General features: G+C 38.5%; 2 protein-coding genes across 4 annotated transcripts; one reads left to right on the forward strand and one right to left on the reverse strand.

Moving 5' to 3' along the window:
- The first annotated feature begins 24 nt into the window (after positions 1 to 24).
- On the forward strand, positions 25 to 13,371 carry znf644a (zinc finger protein 644a). Of its 2 annotated transcripts, XM_053647083.1 has the most exons (6): positions 25 to 120; positions 3,363 to 5,730; positions 6,857 to 7,414; positions 9,379 to 9,504; positions 11,296 to 11,395; positions 11,902 to 13,371. In XM_053647083.1, exons 2-6 carry the CDS (start codon positions 3,378 to 3,380, stop codon positions 12,071 to 12,073), a joined length of 3,309 nt encoding a protein of 1,102 aa, XP_053503058.1. In that variant the 5' UTR covers positions 25 to 120; positions 3,363 to 3,377; the 3' UTR covers positions 12,074 to 13,371. The 2 variants fall into 2 exon arrangements, with proteins under 2 accessions (XP_053503058.1, XP_053503059.1); XM_053647084.1 differs by lacking the exons at positions 11,296 to 11,395; positions 11,902 to 13,371 and adding an exon at positions 9,574 to 9,759.
- A 1,320-nt stretch (positions 13,372 to 14,691) lies between these two features.
- Positions 14,692 to 21,965, reverse strand: lrrc8da (leucine rich repeat containing 8 VRAC subunit Da). Of its 2 annotated transcripts, none has more exons than XM_053647085.1 (2): positions 21,548 to 21,965; positions 14,692 to 18,923 (listed from the first exon to the last, which is right to left on the reverse strand). In XM_053647085.1, exon 2 carries the CDS (start codon positions 18,919 to 18,921, stop codon positions 16,432 to 16,434), a length of 2,490 nt encoding a protein of 829 aa, XP_053503060.1. In that variant the 5' UTR covers positions 18,922 to 18,923; positions 21,548 to 21,965; the 3' UTR covers positions 14,692 to 16,431. The 2 variants fall into 2 exon arrangements, with proteins under 2 accessions (XP_053503060.1, XP_053503061.1); XM_053647086.1 differs by lacking the exon at positions 21,548 to 21,965 and adding an exon at positions 19,653 to 20,047.
- Positions 21,966 to 23,598: the final 1,633 nt, after the last annotated feature.

Raw genomic sequence — 23,598 nt, forward strand, 5'->3', positions numbered from 1 at the left:
GTGGTATCGTCCGTGGACCATCGGCGCAAACATGGCGGCTTCGAAATGGATGGAAGGCATTTCAAAAAAATGAAATGATCTCGATTCGGTGTTATTGTTCTCGGTTTCAGCGACAGAAAGGTATGCTAAAATAGTCGTTTTGATGTTTCTTTTAGAGTGAGAAGATCCCTGTTTTGTCCAGGTTCTGTGGTACCTGTTTTCTTAGCCTTGATATAGAAAGATAATAGGCAATCATTGCTACCTTGCTAACACTTAGTGTTCTTATTCTTATAGCATGCATTAGCAGTAGGAATAAAAATAAACAAAAACAAATTGATGTGTCAGACGTGCCTTAAGAACAATTTAAGATGCTATCGTGCTTTTTTCAGACTTTTTGCATGCTCGGGAATTGCACGGTTTAACGTAGTACAGGCTGCAGGACTGAATGCTGTTCTACAAGATGGCAAATCTGACTTGATCAACATGACATGCGATTAATGACTACAGTGTTCATGTGAACTCCTAATGCATGTTTATTTATGATCCCTTTATGGACTTGCACTAAGTTTTTTAAACTCCTCATGACACATCATGGGATTTATGTCAGAGGAATGTAAACTTTCCTTTTGCTGTCCATTGTGTGTGAGAGTGTATGTATGTATGTATGTATGTATGTGTGTGTGTGTGTGTGTGTATATATATATATATGTATATGTATATGTATATATAAAAATCTATGTATGTATGTTATATACACACACATTTTCCCCATATAACTACAATACAAGTTGATTTTTGCAGTCAGACTGCAGTGGAGAACACGAATGTGTGATTATAATGCACGTTTCCTGATTCTAAGACTGGTGTAAAACTCTTTTTAATTCACAGTTTAGTGTTTTTGTCCATCCAGGTACAGTAGTAATGCAGTATGTTATCCTAAAAATACTGAAAACACGAAAGCATTGTCAATACAATTCTATCCACTAAAACAGCGTTTAATGTAGATTAATTAAAGACGCCGCAAACATGATTTCAAAAATGTTAAAAATCCTTACAGTGTTACGATGACACAATGTGCATTCAATGCAATTTTAACTATTATAAACCAGCTAAAAACTCTTATTATGTATTATCTTATCAGGACTGTGTTAGATGGCAGGTTTCACAGTGATTGACAGCAACATTTCCACGGCAACATAAACCCGCCTCAGACTGTAGCCCTATTCGCACGGGATTAGCTTTACACGTGGAGGTGGGTCATGTAATTATTGCCCGAGTGTCTCTGGGATGGTCCGATTAAGTCACGTCGGTATTTCTTACTTCCTGCAAGTATAGAACATGCTGTGTTTTACCTAAAATGAGCAGTAATGTGTATATATGCCGTCCGAATTGATGTGTTGGTAAAGATTGCGTTATATCCTGTGGGAAAAGAGGTTCTGAGCTTTTTCTTCGGTATAAAGACACTCCAGGGCATGCTCGCTCTTTTCTCTCGTCTGCCACCAAAACCAAAATGAAACAGAGTTTAAAAATGAGTACAAATTAAGTATAGAAGCTGTCTCGGAGAAGCGATGCTTCCATGAGTTTCAGGTAAGTTATTGTGTTCCTAGCACATGTACAGCCTAAAGACATCATGATTAAGTGCAGCTTGCGTGGACACACCCACTATGGCAAGTGCTTATAATAAAGAACAAAAACAAAATCCGCTTTTAATTAAATAAGGTGTATGTAATCTGTAGGTGTATGTATGACACCTATCGTTCAGTCCCTTTCATACCAGGCATTAGTAGATGTTCTGTATTCCTAAGTGGGGCACCAATCATGGGGGACTGTGAGATCATGTATGCAGAAGGGGGCGGATAGCACTTTCCTCCATGTGTGTTACGCCGCCCCATGACGTAGCATGAGCAGCAGTTTGAAAAGGTCCGGTTGGCTGGCTTCACGTGTTTCAGAGGAAGCTTGTGACGGCCTTTACTTTCCCGGGTTGGTAGCTGTTGTATGATAGGGAGACCTAACTGGTGGGTGCGAATTGGCAAAGACTAAATTAAGGAGAAATTGTGGGGAAATGAAAAAGCAAAAACCATGTTTCCTGGATGATCGGATCATAAGTACGGGGGTGAACGGGGTCCGATGTGTGTTTGACACACTGTGTGATCTTATCACTCGAATCGCATTCGGAAGTGGTCTGAACCGTATATGACCACATAACATTTGTAATCTGAACGCAAAAGTGTCGCGATGCATCCGGGACAGCAATAAAGGGTCCCCTGAACAACTGCATCATTGTGCACCTGTTGGGAAATTGCGCTGAAATGTAGAGTTCTCCAGCGGTAGGCTGATGGATAAATGCAATGCTATAACAGCAGATACGAATGAAGCTGTTTCTCGAAGCAGTTGTCGTCATTTGTAGGTTTCATTTGCAGAAGACTGCTGTAATAAATGCGTGCGACGTTTCATCCAGTGGACATGATGTATGAAATCTGATCACAAGTGATCAGTGGAGTGGCATTTAAAATGCCCAGTGTAAACCATAAACCATGTTTTTGGCTGTGTACTTGTGATCGGATCACTCGAGACGGATGTTAATACCAATAACAATTACGGCATTTAGCAGACTAACGTTTATATCATTCATACAACTGAGCAATTGAGGTTTAAGGGCCTTGCTCAAGGGTCCAGCAGCTTGGCAGTGTTGGGATTTGAACTCGCAACCTTCCGACATCTTATCCAACATCTTAACCACTGAGCTACCACTACTTATTCCAAGTGAATTGATCAGAATTGCTACAGACGTCCTCTGACAACACACTTATTTCTGCAAATCTTACTGACAAACTGTAATAAATTGCACAGAAGTTTAAAATGAAAAATCCTAATCCATGTTTTTAATACTGAGCTGTAAAAATCAGACCTTTACACAAAGTCAAAATTACGTATTATAAGTAATACATGGCTGGAGATATGGTCACTGTGCTAGTATCTAGGACAGGAATCAACAATCAGTCTTTACAGTGCAACCTTCTAGTGCATTATTTAGCAAGTAACTGGTAATTAGCAGACAGTTGCTTAATGAGCCCTAATCTAATAAATTAACTAGCAGGAACTCTAACAATAGGCTAATAAAATAGTCAACAATGGGGTGTTGTGATGAAGCGGAGTTACTCTCCCTGTGGTTTAGCTGTGCTGCCGTTATAGAAAATTAATCAACACCTCCTGACCAATCACAATCCAGAATTCAACAGCACTGTGATATAAATTGTGATTCTGATCATTTAATTTCAGTTGCATGGATCAGATTCTGATCAGTTTCTATTACTACAGAAGGTAAAATTTGACCATTCATCCGAATTAAATTCTGCCTTTTTTCTTCTTCTTTCATCTCTCAGACATAGTCCCAAGGCATGTCTGCTTTGAAGGAGAATACCAAGAAAGAGGAAAATGACAAACCCATGTCACAAATCTCTAATCCTCTAACAAGCAAGCCAGCATTCTCTCCTGAAGGAAGTGTATTAGAAGCATCAATGCAGTGCCCACATGAGAACATGACACCAAACAGTGACCAAGCAGATCTTCTAAAACATGTTTGTTTTATTGACTCCATCTGTGCTGATGGACCTGCCAAAGCTGCCTATGTCAATGGATCAGCTTCACCCAGCATTTCACAAGAAATGTTATTGGACATCTCCAAGTCAATGCACACAGAAAATTCTACCAACACACCCACCATCCAGTTACAAGACTGTGATCCTCTTCAAAAAGATGAAGAAATGGCCATAAGACAGATGGTAACGGCTGAAGATGTGGAAAACCGGGGCATATGGGGCTTTGATGCGGATTCTCCAGAGAATTCATTGGACAGTTATGACGATGGAGATGATCTTGAGTGGACTCCCCAGAAAGAGTTTATGAAGTTTCTGCTGGAGGATCAGGATTGTTCTGAAGTGGAGGCAAAAATACCCACTGCTTCGTCTAGAAGGAAGCGTAAATTGGACAAGGTGATGATGGTAAATCCCACAGAAAACTCAAAAAACCATCACCCTGGAGAGGGCAGTCAAAAAGAAGAAGACCTTGAATCTAAACAATCCAAAATGCATTCACCAATATCGAACAAGTCACAGTACTCGAACGGAACAGCAGTGGCCTTCAAACACCTTCTACAGAAACCAGCAAAAATCAGGAAGAATAGTCGAAAGCCTGGATATGTTAGACAAAATCTGCCTCGAGACTCTGGCTCGGAGGAAGAGCCTGCATTATTTCCCAGCAATAGCCGTTTTAAGGACAAATCTCATTCACAAACGCACAAAAAAAACTGTTCGAATCAAAAGCCATTCATATGCAAAGAGTGTGGAAAGGACTTTTATAATCACACCTCGCTTTTGAAACACATAACTGTTCACCAGACAAACAGACAACAATTTGTCGAGGGACTTACAGGAATAGATGAAATAACAAATGAGGGCAAAGACGCAAGGTTACAGTGTCCACAGTGCACTTTCGGAACCAACTGCCCCAATACCTTCGTCCAACATGCAAAAACGCACGAGAAAGACAAGCGGTATTACCCCTGTCAAAAGTGTAACTTCTTGGCAGCGAGTAAACATGATATAATTGCTCATATGCTTAGTAAGCATCCAGTCACTGATGCTCAGTGTACAATAATCAGAAGGCAAGATATACTGCAGAGACGAAAAGTTGGTAAGTCGGATAGAAAACCAAAATTGGTAAGGAATCACAAACCTTTGGACAAAGATTTGTTATTCTTACACGACTCAGAAAATAACAACTGTTCATCTTCACCCGAGAGCAAAGCGCAACAATCCATATGTGCCGAAGACTCGAACGGTCTTTTACAAACGGACAAACCAAAATCAAAAGATCCTTCAGATGATAAATTGGACAAAAGTGAATCGAAACTTGACAAATCGATTCACACACTGCTGTCCCGGAAGAGGAATCGTGACTCAAAAAGCAAGTCTACTCCAAACTTTGATGAGTTTGGCGTTAGGACTGGGAGTCCAGACCTTGGTAAATGCTGCAATGATGATTTTCTCAATCCAGACGAGGGATCACCATCCCCTGCCAAGTGCAAGGGGGAACTATTTGCACTAAAGGACGATGACTCAGTTTGCACTCTAAAACCTGATGGTAACGGTCAAGGATTCCGCTGTAATAATGACTGTTCTAAAGAAGAAATCTCGAGCACTAACCACAAACACGTACCCTCGGCGAAGCCGACTTTAAAGAAGTCCCCTTCCAAAAGAAAAATGTCCACTCCATTCCACAACCTGCAAGGTCAAGATATTCTGATTGATTTTCCCAAATGCAGGCAGATCTTCCAGAAAACCTCCAGTCTCTACTTTATTAAAAATTGTGACGCTAAAGATGGCGTACATATCAGTAACAACACATTTAGAAACTCGTACGACTCGGGTGACCTCTCCAAGCAAGAACCAGGTTTGCCACAGACTGTTCCTATCAAAGAAGAATGCATGGAAACAGAAGTGTGCGGTGATATCAACGAATCAGATTCCATAGTGAAAAATGGGGACTTCAAGTTCGATCTAAAGTCTTGCCCCTACTGCCCGGCTGTGTTTCAGTCAGGGATCGGTCTCTCCAACCATATACGAGGGCATCTGCACAGGGTGGGCGTAAGCTATAAAGCACGTCATGTTGTGTCTGTAGCCCAAGTGGCTTCCCAAGATAAAGTGCCTGCTGTTCGGCGAAGGATGGCAGCGATACCTCGAATTAAAACGGGTACGTTTTTGATTTTTTTTTTTCCTCAATACTTTCTTTACCCTCCAGTTGCCCCATTCACTAAAAGTATGGTCAAGTCCAAGACTTTGGGTTTCCATTTCAAGGACTTATATCCTGTACAGCTGGGCTATAATGCTGATACATACCTTACATATCACGCAAAAGAAACTTGCTTGCAAAGTCTTGTGAACTTTTAGTGTTCTCGTACTTGCTTGCAAGGTCTACCATGGTTTCTCAGGGTTTGATCAAAGTACAAGACTTGGGCAAATAAATAATGCTTGGTAAAATTCTTTTGTTTTCCCATAGTAACATTGTTTTACAATACAGCTTTGTTTGTTTTAACCTATTCCCTCAGTCAGTCGGTTTTGGTCAAGTCCAAGACCAAGTTAATGAATGGTACAAATTCTGGATGATTATGTCTTGAGAATACTACTAATGGAATAGGACAGGTATATTTAGCTAAAATTCGTAAAAGGTCCAGCCACCTAAAATTCCTTGTTTACAAAGGTTCAGATAAGCAACTAACATGACTAAATGGTGACCTTTTACCTTTGTACCTTTTAATGCGTAACCATTAATGATTAGTTTATGGCTATAAAGAAGACAGTTTGGAGTGGTTATGTTCACTTTTCCTGTTACCACCTTTGACTAGAGCCACAGACTATGAACCTAAGAGATATCAGTTTGAAGAGGGGATTCGGGTTTAGGTTGTGAAGAAGAAGGCTTGGTGCAAAGTTGTTGTTCCAGTTCATCCCAAAGGAGTTCAGTGGGGTTGAGGTCTCTGGTACAGGACACTCGAGTTCTTCCACTCCAACCCTGGCAAACACAGGCAATTCACAGGAGCATTGTCATGCTGGAACAGGTTTGGGCCTCTTGGTTCCAGTGAAGGGAAATTGTAATGCTACAGCATGCAATGACATTCTGTACAATTGTGTGCTTCCAAATTTGTGGAAATAGTTTGGGGAAGAAGCACATACAGGTGTGATGGTCGGGTGTAGACATTTCGGATCTTTTATGTATACAAAACCATTAAATTTAAAGCTCATGACTAAAAAAAACCCTCATAACTAATGTCATCCTAATGCTTTGATTAGTATGCGAGTTATTTTATTTCTTGTTATAACAGAGGTTGACTTGCCGTTGATCGAGCAGCCTTCAGAGCCGAAATCGGAGCTCACATGCCCACTATGTAGAGAGTGGTTCTACACCAAGACCGGATTATCCAATCATGCTCGGGGCCATTTGAAGAGGCTGGGGAAACCATGCTCTACGTCTACGACCAAATCACCCGTGATCCTCCTGAAGGAACTGATGCGTGACAAGAAGCAGTTCCAGCTTAAATTAAAGGCCCTTAAAAAGAAGTGCCGCTCAAGGAACTCCGCATATCCCTTCAAATTTAGTAACGGTCTCATAATTTCTACGGCAAAAGTGCAGCGTTTTGCACACGGCAACAGACGACACGGACATGTTTCCTCTCGATCGACAGAGGAAAAGAAAAGGACAGAGAATAATAAAGATGCAATGAAAGGATCCCCATCGAGCGATCTGATAGGAATTTTAAAAAAGAGGAGAGCTCATGAGGAGGCCAAAGTGAAAACCTTGCCCCAAACTGCGAGGAAAGCTCTTCTTGTTAACACAGTTAAAGAGCGTGATCAATCAGCACAACTACCAAACTCAGTATCAGGTATTTGTTTAATTTCTTTTTCTTGTTTTGGAAAATTCACGGTGGATTGTTGTTGCTACAGTTTATGCTAATATGTTTAACTATGTTAACGTTTTTATTAAAAAAAAAGTAGTTATTAGTAGTTCAGTAGTTATTTTCTTTCTAAATATATCCATCCATAGATTTATTTTATCCTTGTTTAATGTACATATGTAAAGAAAAAAGGGGGCCATCAATACCTAAACAGAACAGTTTTATATAAACTCTATAGGACTACCTTTGAATATAAACATTTTTATAAAGTCGAGCTGTGTTTTTAGTGAAAATTACATTTGCGTTTGTTTTTATATAGTGACTTTTTGTTCATGTAGTGCTTTGATAATCTAGATTTGATGTAAATGTATTTAAATCCAAGTGTTGCCGAGTTCTACTATGAAACCATGCAGCACCTTTTAAAAGTACCTTTAAATACCTTTTACAGGACATTCTGTGTAATCTTGTGTTACTTCAGTAATATGAACACTAACAAACCCGTATACACTACATTGACCTAAAACGTTTTGCTCTGATTTGTATGCTGGGACCTGAACATTGATTTGTATAGTCAAATTCAACATGACAAAATTTGTTTGCAGTTGCTCTGAGAAACTCAGAACAATAACTGCACAGTACGTGTTTTTTTTTGTTTTTGTTTTTTTTGGTTTTTTTCCAAGCTAAACTTGACTGAAAACAGGCAAGAAGTTTAGGTTCATTTTCTAGTATATTATACATCATTTAAATATTTATATATATAAACATTTTAAGTCCAAATTCTTTGCTCGTAACGATGATTAAACAGGGGCCCATGCTAAAGGGGTATGAATTAAAGAGTCTACAACTATTAATAATTAATCTATTTAACTATGAATTTAATTCTGATTTTAATTTGAAAATATCAGCAGAAATGAAATTCCTATTCTTGAAATTCTCTTTCTAAGATTAAATGAGATATTCGTGCTAAAGTCCATTAATCTGTCTACAATTATTGACTCGGTAATTAATTTAATTCGTATTTTTTCCTACATATGAGCGTATGTGAAGTTTATTCCTGTTACAAAATGTTTTGAAAATGTAAGTGGATATTTTATTCTTGAAATTCAGTACACACAACAAGGAAAGGAAGATCATCTTGTTACAATTACAATGAGCCATGTACTAACCCAAGATTAAACAAGGTATTCATATTAAAGAGGATTAATGAGATTTTACAATTCTTCATTAATTAATCCATTTAAACCTTAGTTTTTCCTGCTTATTTGAATACATGTGTTACAGTATACTATTGGGACTGTACATCTTTTTTAAAAATATTTTGACATTTTTTGAAAAAGAAAATTTCAGTTTTATTTTTAAAATTCAAGATATGCTCAAGAAGAGAATAAAGATAAAACATAAATAAATAAAAATAAAATAAAATTCAGTTCTTTACCGTTTTATTGTCTTATATTCACGATGGGCCATTTGTTCTCTCAGTGGACACAACTGAGTGTTTACATTTCCATAAATGTGTTGGTGTAATTTTAGTAAAGTATCAATAATAGACATTTTAAAGGTAATACGTACCAAATCTCATAGTTGTATTTGTATTACTTCCTTTGATAGAGCTGTAAAGGCCAGACTGTGGTCATGTGACCAATTATATCACAGAATCAGGGCAATAATTTCACCAGAAGAAATGTACAATTTCAGTACAAAAACCAAAACAAATTTTTGATTGTAATTGTGACTAGAGGGATTCATTTGGATTAACTGTATTTTTAAAAAAAATTATTGGCAGGAAAAAATGATATCAAAGGCAAATAGACAAGAGTAAGCACAATAAACACACATTTTTAAAATCTCTGATACTTGAATTTATTTTCTGGAACACAAACAGAAGTTAAATTGTTTAACATAATGTAAGAATTTGGCCGTTTGTCTAACAACCGAGTCTCTCTTTGTTTCAGAGAAAAATGAACTAAACAGAAAAGTTTGCGTTCACTGTAACGCGACTTTCCATAGCGGAGTTAGCCTCTCCAATCACTTGCGGGCTTATGCACGACGGAAAAAAAATGCACTTTTGGATGGAACAAGTGAGTCATTTTACATTTTTGCGAAATCTAATCGCATTATAACCTGATAATGTAAACCCGAGAATGTAGTTATGCTTTGATTTGTCATTAGCCACGTTGTTCACCTTGAATAAAGACGCGGTAGTGGATCTCTGGCAGTATTGGGATTTGAACTCGCAAAGACAGAAGCTGGAAGACGCATGCATATCTTTAGATTAACAGGATATCTGTAAATCTCAAAACTTCCTAAAGGTAAAAAAAAATAAATCTAACTTTTTTAATATTCACCAGTGGTAAATTATTGTGATTACTACTATAATTTTCAAGTGGTAAAATTTTAACTTGAAAATAAACCAAGACCATGGAATTATAAGGTTCTGTCAGATTTGTTTTATTTCTTATTTTAGTTATTTATTTATTCGTTTATTATTTATATATTATTATTTGTGTAGAAATGGCTTACTTTTATAAATACAGTACAACACATGTTCTAATACACTGTAATACAGTATAATATATCTAGTGTTGTTAAAAATAATAGACTTGACATTAATTTGTAGAGAATGACTAATTAGTGGTGTACAGTTTAGAGTCTACATCAGAGTGGATTTATTTTTGGCTCAGTGGTAAAGGATGTGCACCTGCCTCTGACGCCAATGAGTTCAGATCCCAGTGGTTAACGGATGTGAGTCTGCAGTCAGAGGAGTACTAACGCATATGAGCCCACACTTCCTCTCTGCCGTTCTCATGTGCGACAAGAAAAATGTCTCAACAACACCGTGGCCTAGTAGTAATGTTTCTGTGGTGTAAGAGGTAACCTGGAGACGATATTTTTGTTATTGTGTTTTTTTGTTTTGATAATTTTTATCCTAATTTGGTACAAACTCTCCCATTAATTCTTGTATTTACTATTTTTCTTTCTGGTACGATGATAGTGTGAATTATTTTATGCTTTTGTTTTGTTTTAATACATAATAACTTGAATACACTACATACATGAGGTGCAATCCTAACAGCCTGCCCTCAAAACTTTAGGGACATTGTAAATAATTTACCTTAAATTTTAAAAATATCAAACTTAATTTCCTGTTAACAGATTAACAGAAGTAGAACAATTTAAGTTATGTGATTTTTGTGCCCTAATATTCTAAAGAGGACACAGTAATAACTACAAAATATGTACATTTTATAAAATATATACATCGATGATAATCTTAGATACATTTGTTTATTCGAGTTGAGTAAAATCCAACAAATATTTTAAATACTATATTTAAAACTGGGATTATTGAGAAATAGATGTGAGCAAGTTAGGTTGTATGCAAGTAATGGTTGTGGAGGAAACAATATAAAATTGAACGTTTTACATAGATCGACATTTTCAGCAGCGACATTAAATGCATCATGGGTAATACGGTTAAATGACGAGAGAACCTTTTGGACTTGCCCCAACAAAAACAAAAAAACAAAAACACCATCGGGAAGTCAAATGTTGGATCGAATTATCTACCCTATGTTTTTTTTTTATTCTATTAAGAACACTCACTAGACTTTTCACTAGACTAATGATGTAAAACACAGTGCTAGGTCCCCTAATGTAAATCTGAATGCTGGGGCTCTTAATGATGTAAAACAGTATTTGGACCTATAATGACGTAAAACACAGTGCTTCGGCCATAATAACGTTTAAAAAAAAAAAAAAAAAGGCAAAACGGTGCTTAGACCAATAATGGTGTAAATCTCAGTGCTTGGACCCCTAACAATGTAAAACCTAAACTAAACATTATTTCTCTCTCACTCATTATTTTTCAGCTTATGACTGTAAAAGGAAGCAGAGGTCACGGTCTGGGTCTAAGAAGAAAACTCATCCGTTGCTACACACCTCTGAGGAGATTTATAGACTCACCTGCAGGTACTGTGGATGATTACGATGATTATTTTAACATATTAACAACATATAATACCTTATAAAATAAAATGCCTTCACAGAGTAACAAAGAAGTGTAACGAGATTTAAAAAAAAAAAAAAAAAGTATATTAGTGCTGATAACACGTAAAACCATCGCCGCAAATTTTTTGCTGTGTTGGAATTATAATGATCAATTATTCCGTCAATCTAAGAATATTTATAACCGATTTCCAGCTTAAAATCTTATTTTAAATTAGCAGGGAAAACCCTTTTCTTTCACATTATACAGTTTGTAGCCGCTATAACACAAGTGAGAAAAGGAGATAATTTATATAAAAAAAAAAGTATGGTGTATTCTTTAATAAGTAAAAATTAAAGTCTTTAGCAAACTGCAGTGGTATAAGAGGAATAAAACACTTGGGGATGTGCTGTAAGAGGTATCTAAGGTTAGCTTTACCAATGTCATGAATTCTTGCATACATATAAATGTCTTTTGTTCCTGTGTGCAGGTTTTGTGATCTGGTCTTCCAGGGCCCGCTCTCAGTGCAGGAGGACTGGGTGAAACATTTACAGAGACACATCATGAACACAGCGGTGCCACACACGGGCGCAGCCATGGTGGAGGTCACTTGCTTTCCGAAAGACGCAAACACGCACACGCCCCCACAGACGTCCTCATAAGGCCGTCCGATCTTAGTGTCATTTGTGTAAATGACTTTCATTTTGACTTCCGCGGGAGTTTCTACATGTCGAGTAACGAGTCGATGATTTTTTTCCACTCATCAGCTCACGGTGACGTTCAGCTCTTTAACACAGCCGTTTTTTATATAGCGTTATATTGTCCTGGTATTTTATAGGACTCATTTATTGACAATATTCTGATTTCAGTGGAGACCAAGACACCAAAACACAACTGTTACCTCAGACGCTTGACATATGGTGGGTTTTATTTAAGGAATTTAAAAAAAAAACAAAGCGCTACAAAACCTGTATGGATTTTTATTGCGGTTAAGTTTTTTTAAATACAAATTCTGACCCATTTTAACCTTTTAGCTCTCAAACTTCTTGAACATGTATGGTGCAAATGTATAAAAAAAAATATAGTAGATATATTTCCGTATTAAATTTCTCTTTTGAATTCATATGATTTTATGCTTAATGTGGAAAAAAACAACAACTTGTCACTATTTTAGTTTGTTATAACTAGACATGTGCTGATGAGAAATATATCGCGGAAACTGCCGGATATTTTATCACAATTTACGATATGATCACAACTGTTAATTATTATATATTTTTTTCAAAATAAGGAGCACAGCTGTTCTTCTGAGTCAGACAAAGCCTCTCCAGCGTTTTCCAGAGTTTCATGCAAACTTATATAATCTATAGTGATAATTCTGTTAAATATTGTGACGTATCGTACAAATGATTATCGGCACATTCCTAGTTATGACTCTACAGAGTTGTTTTATTTTATTTTTTGTCAGATTCGGCTCATGCTCGTCTCATCCCCTCAGTTGAAACATCGTCCATGAACTTATAAAGTTCTGCCATTTGTGCTGGAAGAAAAAGAGCCGTCAGCTGTTACTCCTGTTCAGTTATTTCTACTGTTTATTTTTTATTATGAACAACTTTTAAATAATTTATGTTGAAATGTAAATGTTGAAAGATTTTTCTTTTTTGTCGTGAGGAATAAAAAGAATTTTTTCGATGTCTTCTGCTTAACTGGATATAAAACATTCAGACTGACCTCGTTATCGTGTTATCGTTGCTATAGTAACAGCTTCTTTACAGGGACGACGTCATATGACGGATGCGCCATGTAAACAGTGCGCTATTGTTGATACGGTGAGGCTTTCTGTAGGGTGACATTTATTTAACGTTTATGGAAGGAAAAGCTGAAGATGTAGGTTTTCTGACATCTTCAGGACGGAGGAGAAGTATTTTTTTTGCCTTAAGTTCACGAGAGAGTAAAAAGAGGATGGTGAGGGGATTTAACGGTGCTATAAGGTAAGTAAGAACAGTAACTAACGTGATTCACAGACATTCCACAACATTAAGTATGGTACAAATAGTAATTTATGGTAAAGTCAGTCCCTCTAGGATTTTGTGGTCGCAGACATTAAAGCAAACTCAGCAATATTCTGAGGAGCTTGCAATTTTTCTAAATTGCTGAGAGGCATCACGTGACATCATCACAAACGGGCATTCAGCCAAATCCGTCTCCGATTCACGTGCATCCAGCATGAGTACAGCTAAAAGGTCTCATTTACCAACAAACATCACTCCGAAAGACCGTGCAGAACAATTTTGTGCAAGTGCAATTTCACAAATTCAAGTGTTTTTCTGAAGAAAAAAAAAGTACAAAAAACCTCAAGTTGTGTCGCAGATTTTGAAAAAAGCCGCAGCATTTTTGGCTGCAACAATCACACACACACACACACACACAAAAAAAAAACCCTGAAATCCTGTACGGACTGATAATTGCCGTGGTATAAGAGGAATAAAACACTTGGGGATGTGCTGTTAGGAAGGAAAATAAACAAAAGTCTTATTTCTTTTCTTTCGGATATTATTGCAATATTGTTTACATATTTTCCTAGCTACCAGTGTAGCACACTTTAATCACGCACTCGCCGTAAAAAAGATCACTTGGCTCAGTAACATCATTTGCACCTAAAAATAAAAACCCGTTCCTTTTGCTTAATTACGTTTCTCAATTAAGTTGTAATAAACATGTAGCATTATTTTAATATTTTAACAAGTAACACCTGGTTCAGAGAAACCTGAATTCCAGGAAAAGACAAAATGGTTTCCTGCTCTGCAGAACCGTACTGGTTGTTTCCTGTCATGTTTCCGTTAACGAGCTGGTAACACAAGAGTGATCAACAAAACTATGAATTCTCGGTTCTTCCAAAAACTCAGTTTGTGAAACACCATTGCGTTTCCTTTTCTGTTCAGTGATGATAAACGAATTAATACTGAAACGGTAGAAGACGAGGAATAAAACAAGCAATCCGTGTTGAATGAGCTAGTTTTGGAATTAAACAGAGTCATCTGGGGTTTTTTTTTTCTTTCTTCAAAGTATATAGCTAATATATAACCAGAAGTCTTAAATATACAAGCATAAACACAGCCTCATACTGTGATTCCTTCGAAAGTGAAAGGGTGTGTAGTTTCCGATATTCTCCTTATCAGCTACCACCAGTGTTAAGACTTTATGAACTGTCAGAGAAGTTCGTGAGGGTCAGAACTATAACCTAAACCCAAATAAAAGTAATAAACTCATTTAAAAAAGCACATTGCACCCAGAATTTAATTCACAAAGCATCATAGATAACCTGGATAGTCAGTACATGGCATGTTTAACATTTCCAGTAAACCAAAACAATTCAAAGCAGCATTTTAGCAAAAAAAAAAAAATATGCACAATTCTCTTCTTTATGCCAAATGTACATATATTTAACAACTATTGTTTGCTGCTTTAGATTAACGTAGTTAACAAGCACACAAACATCTTTTGCATAAATACAAACCAAAATCTTCAGATACTTGCTTCAGTCACTGCCACAAAGCTAAGCTCGCTCAATCTTACAAAAGCAATTATATAAAATAACTTATAATACGTAGTAGCAAAAAAGTCCAAAGTGGACCATTATTATTATTATTATTATTATTATTATTATTATTATTATTCCAGCTCTCGGGAAAAGTTTTCCATGGATGCCGTGATGAGAACCTGTTCATTCATGTTCATGTTTCTTAGTAAGAAATAAACAACGGTGTGTGATACTGTTTTATGACACACATTTGAAATCATTAATGGAATACATTCTGAAGCACTGACCATCATCAGTTCTTCAAGTTCTTCAGATTCAATTCCTCAGTGTGCAGCAAGCATACTGGCCTTAGTGACAGGCATGTTGCTGATATTTGCTTAGACAACTTATCGTATAATGAAACACATTATTATTATTATAAATTATAGTCTCTGAGTCACACACTCAGAGGAAACTGCCATATATTAATAAATATAACAGAAACATCATGTAGCAGTTAAAATGTCGCCCAATGGACTCTCCCATGTGGCGTAACAGAAAATTGGTCTGTCCGATTGTCGGAAGTTCAAATCCCAACAATGCCACAGCCATCCACAACGGAGAGTCAAGGGAGCAAAATCGGCTGTGCTCTCTGGGAGGGAGGGGCATACTCTCTCTACCCTGTCAATCACAGTGACACTAGCCAATCCTGGGTGCCTGTGAGCTCAAGTATGCAGAAGAGGGTGAATAGCGCTTTCCTCTGAGTGTGTTACGCATCTAGGAACTAAGAAAGCACCTGGGCATTGGCAGGTAACCAAGCTGGGGAAGGAGGGGGGATGGTTGGAAAGGATGGATTGATATAAAAAAAAAAAAATTGAACATCAGCACATTTCCTCCAGGTCCAAAAGTACAAAATCCATACAAAATGTGGGATTTGGATCTCATTTATCATCAACATTGAGATTTTCCTTCAGTATCTTGGGTGTATAGTGTAGAGTCAGAATATATTGACTAGCATCCTCTCTGGCTGAAGATCCAAGTGTTTACCAGTTATACTCTGATGAAGGACACGTTATTATCTGTACTCGTATCATAGATGCCAACTTTGCTAGCTAAAAAAAATCCTAGAAGGTAGAGAAAACAAACCCTGGCACATGGTGGGGGGGTGAGATGGCTATTTTTTTCCCCTTTCAGAGACGTGCCAAACCACCATTTTTTAACAAACAAATAAAACCACAGTCCCATCCACTTATTTTCTATTGGCTCACAAAACTGAGGTTCTAGCTAAAGTTGGCATGAAGAAATAGTAACCAGAAGCAAACGTGCCTTTTACATCCTGTGCCCTTTCCACTTCAATGAATTAGCTTTTCTGCCTGGTGAATTTTATACCCGTTCTATCTAAACGCTGCTTTAACTGAAAAAAACAACAACAGAAAAGCGTAGCTTTCAGATGTCTCCCTTATCACAGTCGCAAGGGCTCAAAATTCATAAATCCTACAGCTAAACTGTAAATGTTGGCACCACTGTCATACTCTCTTTTACCTCAAGTGGAAGTGTGTCAAAAAGGTGATCCTCCACTATGAATAAGCTTTTATGAAGCAGTCGACATTGACTAAGATTGTTTGGAAGTTGAGCCAAGCAGTTCCCTTTCACGTCGAGTTGAACTAGTTCCGTTAACTGTCCGATGGATTCAGAAAGGATGGTGATGCTGTTGTTACCCATGCAGAGGACTTTCAGTTTGGTGCATCTGAACAGCTGTTCGGGAAGAACCTCCACCTTATTCCCTGTGATATCAAAGTGCTGTAGGTTCTGGAGAAATTCCACGTCGTCTGGAATCAACGAAATGGAATTATTTCCGAGATCCAGGTACCGGAGCTTTGGCATGTGAAACAGAGCAGCTGGTAGAGTCTCCAGTTTGTTGTAGGAGAGGTAGAGTGACTCGAGGTTCTTCATCAAATTTATGTTTGATGGAATGGAGGCGATCTTGTTGTGCCACAACTTGAGGCACGTCAGTCTCTTCAGGTGCTGAAAGCGGATGATCTCTTCGATGGTCCGGAAGTTGTTGGATTTCATATCCAAGTCTTGCAGGTTTGTCAAGTTGAAAATAGCATCAGGGATCCTCTCCAGGTCACAGTGATGGAGCTCCAACTCGCGCAAGCTCGTCATCTTCTTAAGACTGTTCAGTACTAGCAATTTAGTCCCGTCGTTGTGCACAACCAGCTTGATGAGGTGTGGAGAGAGATCTGTGAGGTTGGTGGGCGTTTTGCTGAGGTTGCTTTTGAGATATAATACCTTTAGATGCCTTAAGTCTTTCAGGGATTCCAAACCAATCATTTTGTTGTGTTCCGAGTTTAAGCTACCAATCAGGTACAGTTCCCGAAGGCTCCTCAACAGATAAACCCATGGAGGGATTTCTGAGACATCGGTAAACTTCACATGAAGGCACCGTAGGTGATCTCGGAGGAAAATGAAAGCTCTTTGCTCCACCTTGGCAGGACAGTTATACAGATGAAGTTCCTGTAAATTGGTCATCTGGGAAACCTTGGCTGAAATCCTGACCTCAGGGATGAGTTCTAGCTTAAGAACTTCAAGCTCAGCGAGATCGAATACAGCGTTGGGCAGTCCCGAGAGCATGAACAAGTGCAGCTCCTGCTTGTCTTGGGCGTTGCTGGTTACATGCTGACGCAGTTTCTCTAGCGTCCATTCGTGATTAAGACTAATTTCTCGAAGCTTGTTCTCACTGACCTCTGAAAGGAAAATGCCAAATCGCTTGGAGTGTAACTGGTCGTACTGGTCGACCATATGGAGGAGGAATGCAAAGTCGTTTTTGACATCAGGGATATCACTGAAGCTGCTTTCCTCTCTGACTTTTTCAAATGAATATTCCTTGAGTGGACCTCGAAAAAGCCAGAAAAGTGCATACAGGCACACGAGGCAATAAAGGCCGATTATCGCCATGAATGTAAATAGGAGCTTCTTTAGCATGAAGGCCATATTGTGGGTGCAGAAGAATCGATCATACCCGGTTAAGTGCTCGATTTTGGGTTCACATATATGAGAAAAACTGATGTCTGCAGCAAAAGTTGACGTGTAACCCAGGATAACGATTAACTTGAGCGCTTTGATGATCGTCTGTGCCACATAGAGGTTGTAGATGAAGTCGCTGTCCTCGACATGAGCTCGGAAGGTCCGAACCTTCTCGAACAGTGCCTTGGCTTGCTCGCCATCTTTTTTGTCCAAAATCGTCATACTTGGACCTTCAGGAATCATCTTCTCAGCTGAGAACTTCACGCTGTTGTTTCCTAACATAGGCTGGGTTGAATCGGCACGCTCATCTTGGCTATCTGACGATAGGTGCTTAGGACCGGACTGATCGGCAATGAATCTCTGCTTGTTTCCTTCAGAGTCTTCGTATGCAGTTTCGGACAACGCCTTCGTGGTCCAGGGTGATTCGAAGCACCTGCCGAGGATGGACACAAAGTGCTCGATCTTTGAGCTGGTCTTTGGGTATTTGAACCAAAAATTGCTGCTTACCATCAACACGATGGTGTGTATCAGGACTAGGTAAGGAAAGTACTTTGAGTACCAGGGCAAGGCAACATGGTAACATATCTGGTTGACAAAAATGTACTGCTGATAGTCCAAGTTCGTTTTGCGTCCTTTGGGTTGAGGCTCAGCATGGACGCTAATTTCATGCACCGTGCTGTCCGGAAGATCCCGAGTGGCTACGGGGACAGTTCCAAAAGATGACGTGGTGGCCTCCACTGGGCTAGGTGACGTGTACAAGTTTGTGTTTGATGTCTTATTAGCCTCCTCTAGAATGGGAAGACATGCCACTTGATCTTTGGTTATCTGCATCGTCCCGGCAAAGATGGCTAACATCAACATGACGAAACCGAGGTAATCCATGAAGACGTCCCACCATGGCTTCAGTATCCGGTATGTGGGCTGGATGTCATTAAGCGAGGCCACTTCAGTCAGGGTAAACATCTCTGCAAACAAAAACAAAACAAGAAAAACTATCACAAATCTGAATCAATTATATCTTCAGAATCGGATCATGATTCATCAATGCTGTGTTCAGAAACAAACTGAAGAACTGTCAAGGGTGCTAGACTGAACCTTTTTAAAGATGGTGGTCCAGAGAATATGGAAACGTCTAAGGATTACTTTCTTGACTTATAAAGTCAAAATGAGACGTTAAGTTGAAATAATTACATAATATCTGGAAGCTGAGGCATAGAAAAATAGATAAAGAAAAAAAATTATGTAATGTCTTGAAGTAATGAGTATTTAAGAGAGAATAGTGAGATGTTAAGTTAAGAAATAATGCCATAATGCCTGCACTTCAACGTATTTTTTTTCTTTCTTTCTTTTTTTTTTTTAACACAACTTGTGGTTCAGGGCTTCCGTAAACTACGACTAAGAACTGCAGAGAATATAATCTACTCAAGCGAGTGCGCTTTAACACCTAATGCACAAGAAAAAACATGTTGCCCGTGTCCTCCAAGGTCACATGACCTGCTCAGGTGGTTTCTCAGCCTTACATATGCAATAAAAAATAAACTAATAAAATAAAATAAAAAATCAACACATTATACTGATTAAAATGATCCCAGATTATCATAATGCAAAAAAAAAACAACGAACGGTTGAAAAACGCAATAAAGAATGCAAAGAGCTAATTCTCCTTAATTAATTATATATGAAAAGGAACTTACAGTAACTGGAAGAAAAGTCAACGCAACCGTGCAGCACAGAAGATCAGTTCTCGTTCAGCGCTTTACACCCAATAACAAGGAAGTGGGAAACTGAAGATATCCTGTGGCATCCTGAATTTTTAACATTTTTTTTTTTAAATAACTTACACAAATAAGTTGTTCACCACTTCGGTTTGCAGACGGAGCCGAGCTACAACAGTTCCTACATTTTACATTTATTGAGCTGAATCCGTGTGATAGAAGTATATTTATACCAAAGCACGGTCGAGGTTTGTGTTCTAATCCGATTTGTTCTAATTCATTTGATATAACCGCACAACTCAGACCTAGTGTGTATATTATAGGTTTAATATTAACGTGCTCGTTCTGATCTTTTATCGTTTCTATAGTAACGGCGCACTCAGAGGAACGTTTATGGCAGAAGCTAAACATAAAGAGATCTTTGTTCAACAAAGAAAAAATGTTAATGTAACGTTCATGGAAGGAGTCTCAAGTGTCGGCACTTTGTAAATTTTCCCGCTACAGGAACATCTTCAGAAATCAAACGATTTTGCGTTTTGCGGTTTCTCTGTAACATGACGAGCTGCGGGGTTTATAAAAATATATATTTTCATTATTAACTTCAAGAGAGGGAAGAAAAAGAGAGGCTGGTGAGGGAAAATAACGTAAGCAAGGACAGGAATTAACTTCTCTCGCAGACGTTCTGCAATGTCAAACGCAATGATAAATAGTAAACAAAAATGTTGTTCGTTAATGAATTAAAATTTGGAATAGTTGCCAAATCGCTGTGGTGTAAGAGGAATAAAACACTTCAGACAGTGCTGCTATATGAAAATACTCCCTGGTATGGATTATTGACAACGTTCATATTGAAAACATTCAGAATAACGTTGGTTTGATCTTCTCCTGCTGCATACAACCGGTCGTTAAACGTGTATAGAAGCATTACAAAGAAATATAAAGCTTGGAAGGAAGTAGCAGAGATCGTGAGTGAGTGCCTGTACGTCGTTAACATTAGCACGCAGCTACGCTTAGCTCGCTTTGCTAATCTAATCCGACAACGAAGCTCCTCGTACGAAGACGAGTGAGTGCGTGACGTGTAAATTAAACTTACACACGTCTTATAGTACAAGTGACGTGTATACATCATAGGCTGCAATTCACTGGCTAGAGACAGGACGAGAGACCTGAGACGTGCTAGTGTGAATGTAGAGTGATGTATTGTCCCGTGTCTGTAAATGAGTAATGCTGGAGTCCGGAGTTTTCCAGTTTGTTGTAAGAACCCTGAGTCATGATGGATTGATGGATGGAAAGACAGAGAGAGAGAGAGGAAGAGTGGAAATGGGGCAGGGCAGGGCAAACTTGTGTGTGTGTGTGAGAGAGAGAGAGAGAGATTGGTGTTACGTGTAACACATATGAGAGTTGATAACATTATATAGCCATTGTGTCTGTAGAGAACCAGGCAGCTGTCACACTCACACACTGCTGTAGGATCTCTATAGCTACTGAAAGAGAGAAGTGGCTCTATACACACACGCGCGGGCGCGCGCACATTAAAGTTTGCTGTTATTAATGATCACACTGCTCCTTTAAGAACATAAGATCACTAGATGTTATGTGTTGTGTCACTTGCTATAACAATTACATGGCATTATTGTAACTGATCAGGGCACGTGCTGGGGTCACACGTTAATTGACCACGTTAATTTAGTCCGCGTGCGGGTTTGTCTTTTTTTTTGTTGCCGCATGCTTAAGATACACGAGGAGGTCTGAGGTTACAGTAGCAGTTTTCTGTTTGGCAGTTTCGCCGAGCTCGCGATCAACAAGCTGACTGAAAGAAAGCAGCTCGGAAAGTTCAGAAAGCGCTTATAACGCGACAGAAACAGGAAACTTACCGTCTGTTGTCGTTTCCTGCTCTCACGTTACACAACTCCGACCCAAACCGCTCTTTCGCCGAACTCCGAGTGTGAGACAGTCAGTAATGCTGAACGGTTCTACAGCGGGTTTTGCGTGGAACCATTTCACCCACAAGTGCAGACAGAAACGGAAACAAATGCCCGCGCGAGCGCCCCATGGTGCCCTGCCACTGTGTGTGTAAGCGCGCGCGTGTGTGTGAGACAGAAGGTGATAAACAAACAGAGTTCAACGTCCAAACGCGCCGGGCGGAAAAGGGTGTGTAGTGCACAATGACTTAACTGAATTAACTGGAATAAAGTTGGTCTGATGTTGGACGTTCGATATTCGCGGATATGCGCAAATTAAGGGACCGTCTCTAAAGTTACATACGACATTGTTATACATGTTTCTAACTTCAATAGCATTTGAAGGGAATGACTTACAGTCATATATACACATACACACACACACACACATATATACATATATATATATATATATATATATATATATATATATATATATATATATATATATACTCATACATATATGTGTATATGTGACTGTAAGTCATTCCCTTCAAATGCTATTGAGCTTTAAATTATGGTATACTTTGTGTATGACCCCATGCAGTAGTGAAATACATGGCAATATTTTCATATGATTTAATAGCTTATTTGAATAAATATCGGAAATCTAAAAGGTGTGCATTATAGCTGACACCTAGATGAACACTTTACAGTTGGGTGTGTGACTGTACATCATTCCCTTCAAATGCTATTGAGCTTTAAATAATGGCATATTTTGTGTATGGGCCCATTCGGTAGTGAAATTCATATCTAATTTACATATGATTTAATAGCTTATTTTAAGAAATAAATGAATAAAACTGAATTAATAACATACAGAGCTGAATGAACATCATACAGAGCTGAATTAACATCATACAGAGCTGAATGAACACCATACATAACTGAATTAACATCATACAGAGCTGAATTAACATACAGAGCTGAATTAACACCATACAGAGCTGAATGAACACCATACAGAGCTGAATTAACATCATACAGAGCTGAATGAACACCATACAGAACTGAATTAACATCATACAGAGCTGAATTAACATCATACATAGTTGAATTAACATACAGAGCTGAATTAACATCATACAGAGCTGAAATAACACCATACCGAGCTGAATTAACATGATACAGGGCTGAATTAAGATCATACAGAGCTGGATTAACAGAACACAGAGCTGAATTAACACCATACAGAGCTGAATTAACATCATACAGAGTTGAATTTAGACAATACATGGCTGAATTAACACCATACAGGGCTGAATTAACATCATACAGAGCTGAATTAACATCATACAGAGCTGAATTTACATGATATAGGGCTAAATTTACACGATACAGGGCTGAATTAACATCATACAGAGCTGAATTAACATCATACAGAGCTGAGTTAACATTATAAAGAGCAGACAATAAATACAGAGAACATGGGCTGTAAACTATTTTGTGGTGTAGCAGCAATACGTATAGCAGCAATATTGGCAGCAAAAACAAGTTCCATAATGAAAGTGACTGATGCAGCTTTGTAAAGTGCAGGTTTGCAATGTTTTTTTAATAATAACGGGTTTGGTGTTTGACTAGCCCAGATGAGCGTTAGGAGGCAGCAGGCTGTTTATTAATCTGACTGCCTGAGGGAAGAAACTGTTGTGGAGTCTGTTGGTGGTGGTAGGAATGTTCCTGCACCTTCTGCCACATGGCAGGAAGGTGAAAAGTCCATGAGAATCGTTAGAGGTGTTATCCACAATACTGCGGGCTTTGCAGATGCAGCAGTTGTTGTAAGAGGTGTCAATGGTGGTTAGAAAGACCTCAACCATCTTTTCAGCTGTACTCACAATTAACTGCAGGGTCTTGCGGTCAGAGGCTGTGCAGTTACCATACCACACGGTGAGACAGCTGGTCAGGGCATTCTCTATCGTCGCTCTGTGGAAGGTGGTGAGAATGAGAGGGGGAAGTTTGGCTCTCTT

The sequence above is a fragment of the Ictalurus furcatus genome, chromosome 17, assembly GCF_023375685.1.
Source record: "Ictalurus furcatus strain D&B chromosome 17, Billie_1.0, whole genome shotgun sequence".
NCBI classification, from domain to species: Eukaryota; Metazoa; Chordata; class Actinopteri; order Siluriformes; family Ictaluridae; genus Ictalurus; species Ictalurus furcatus.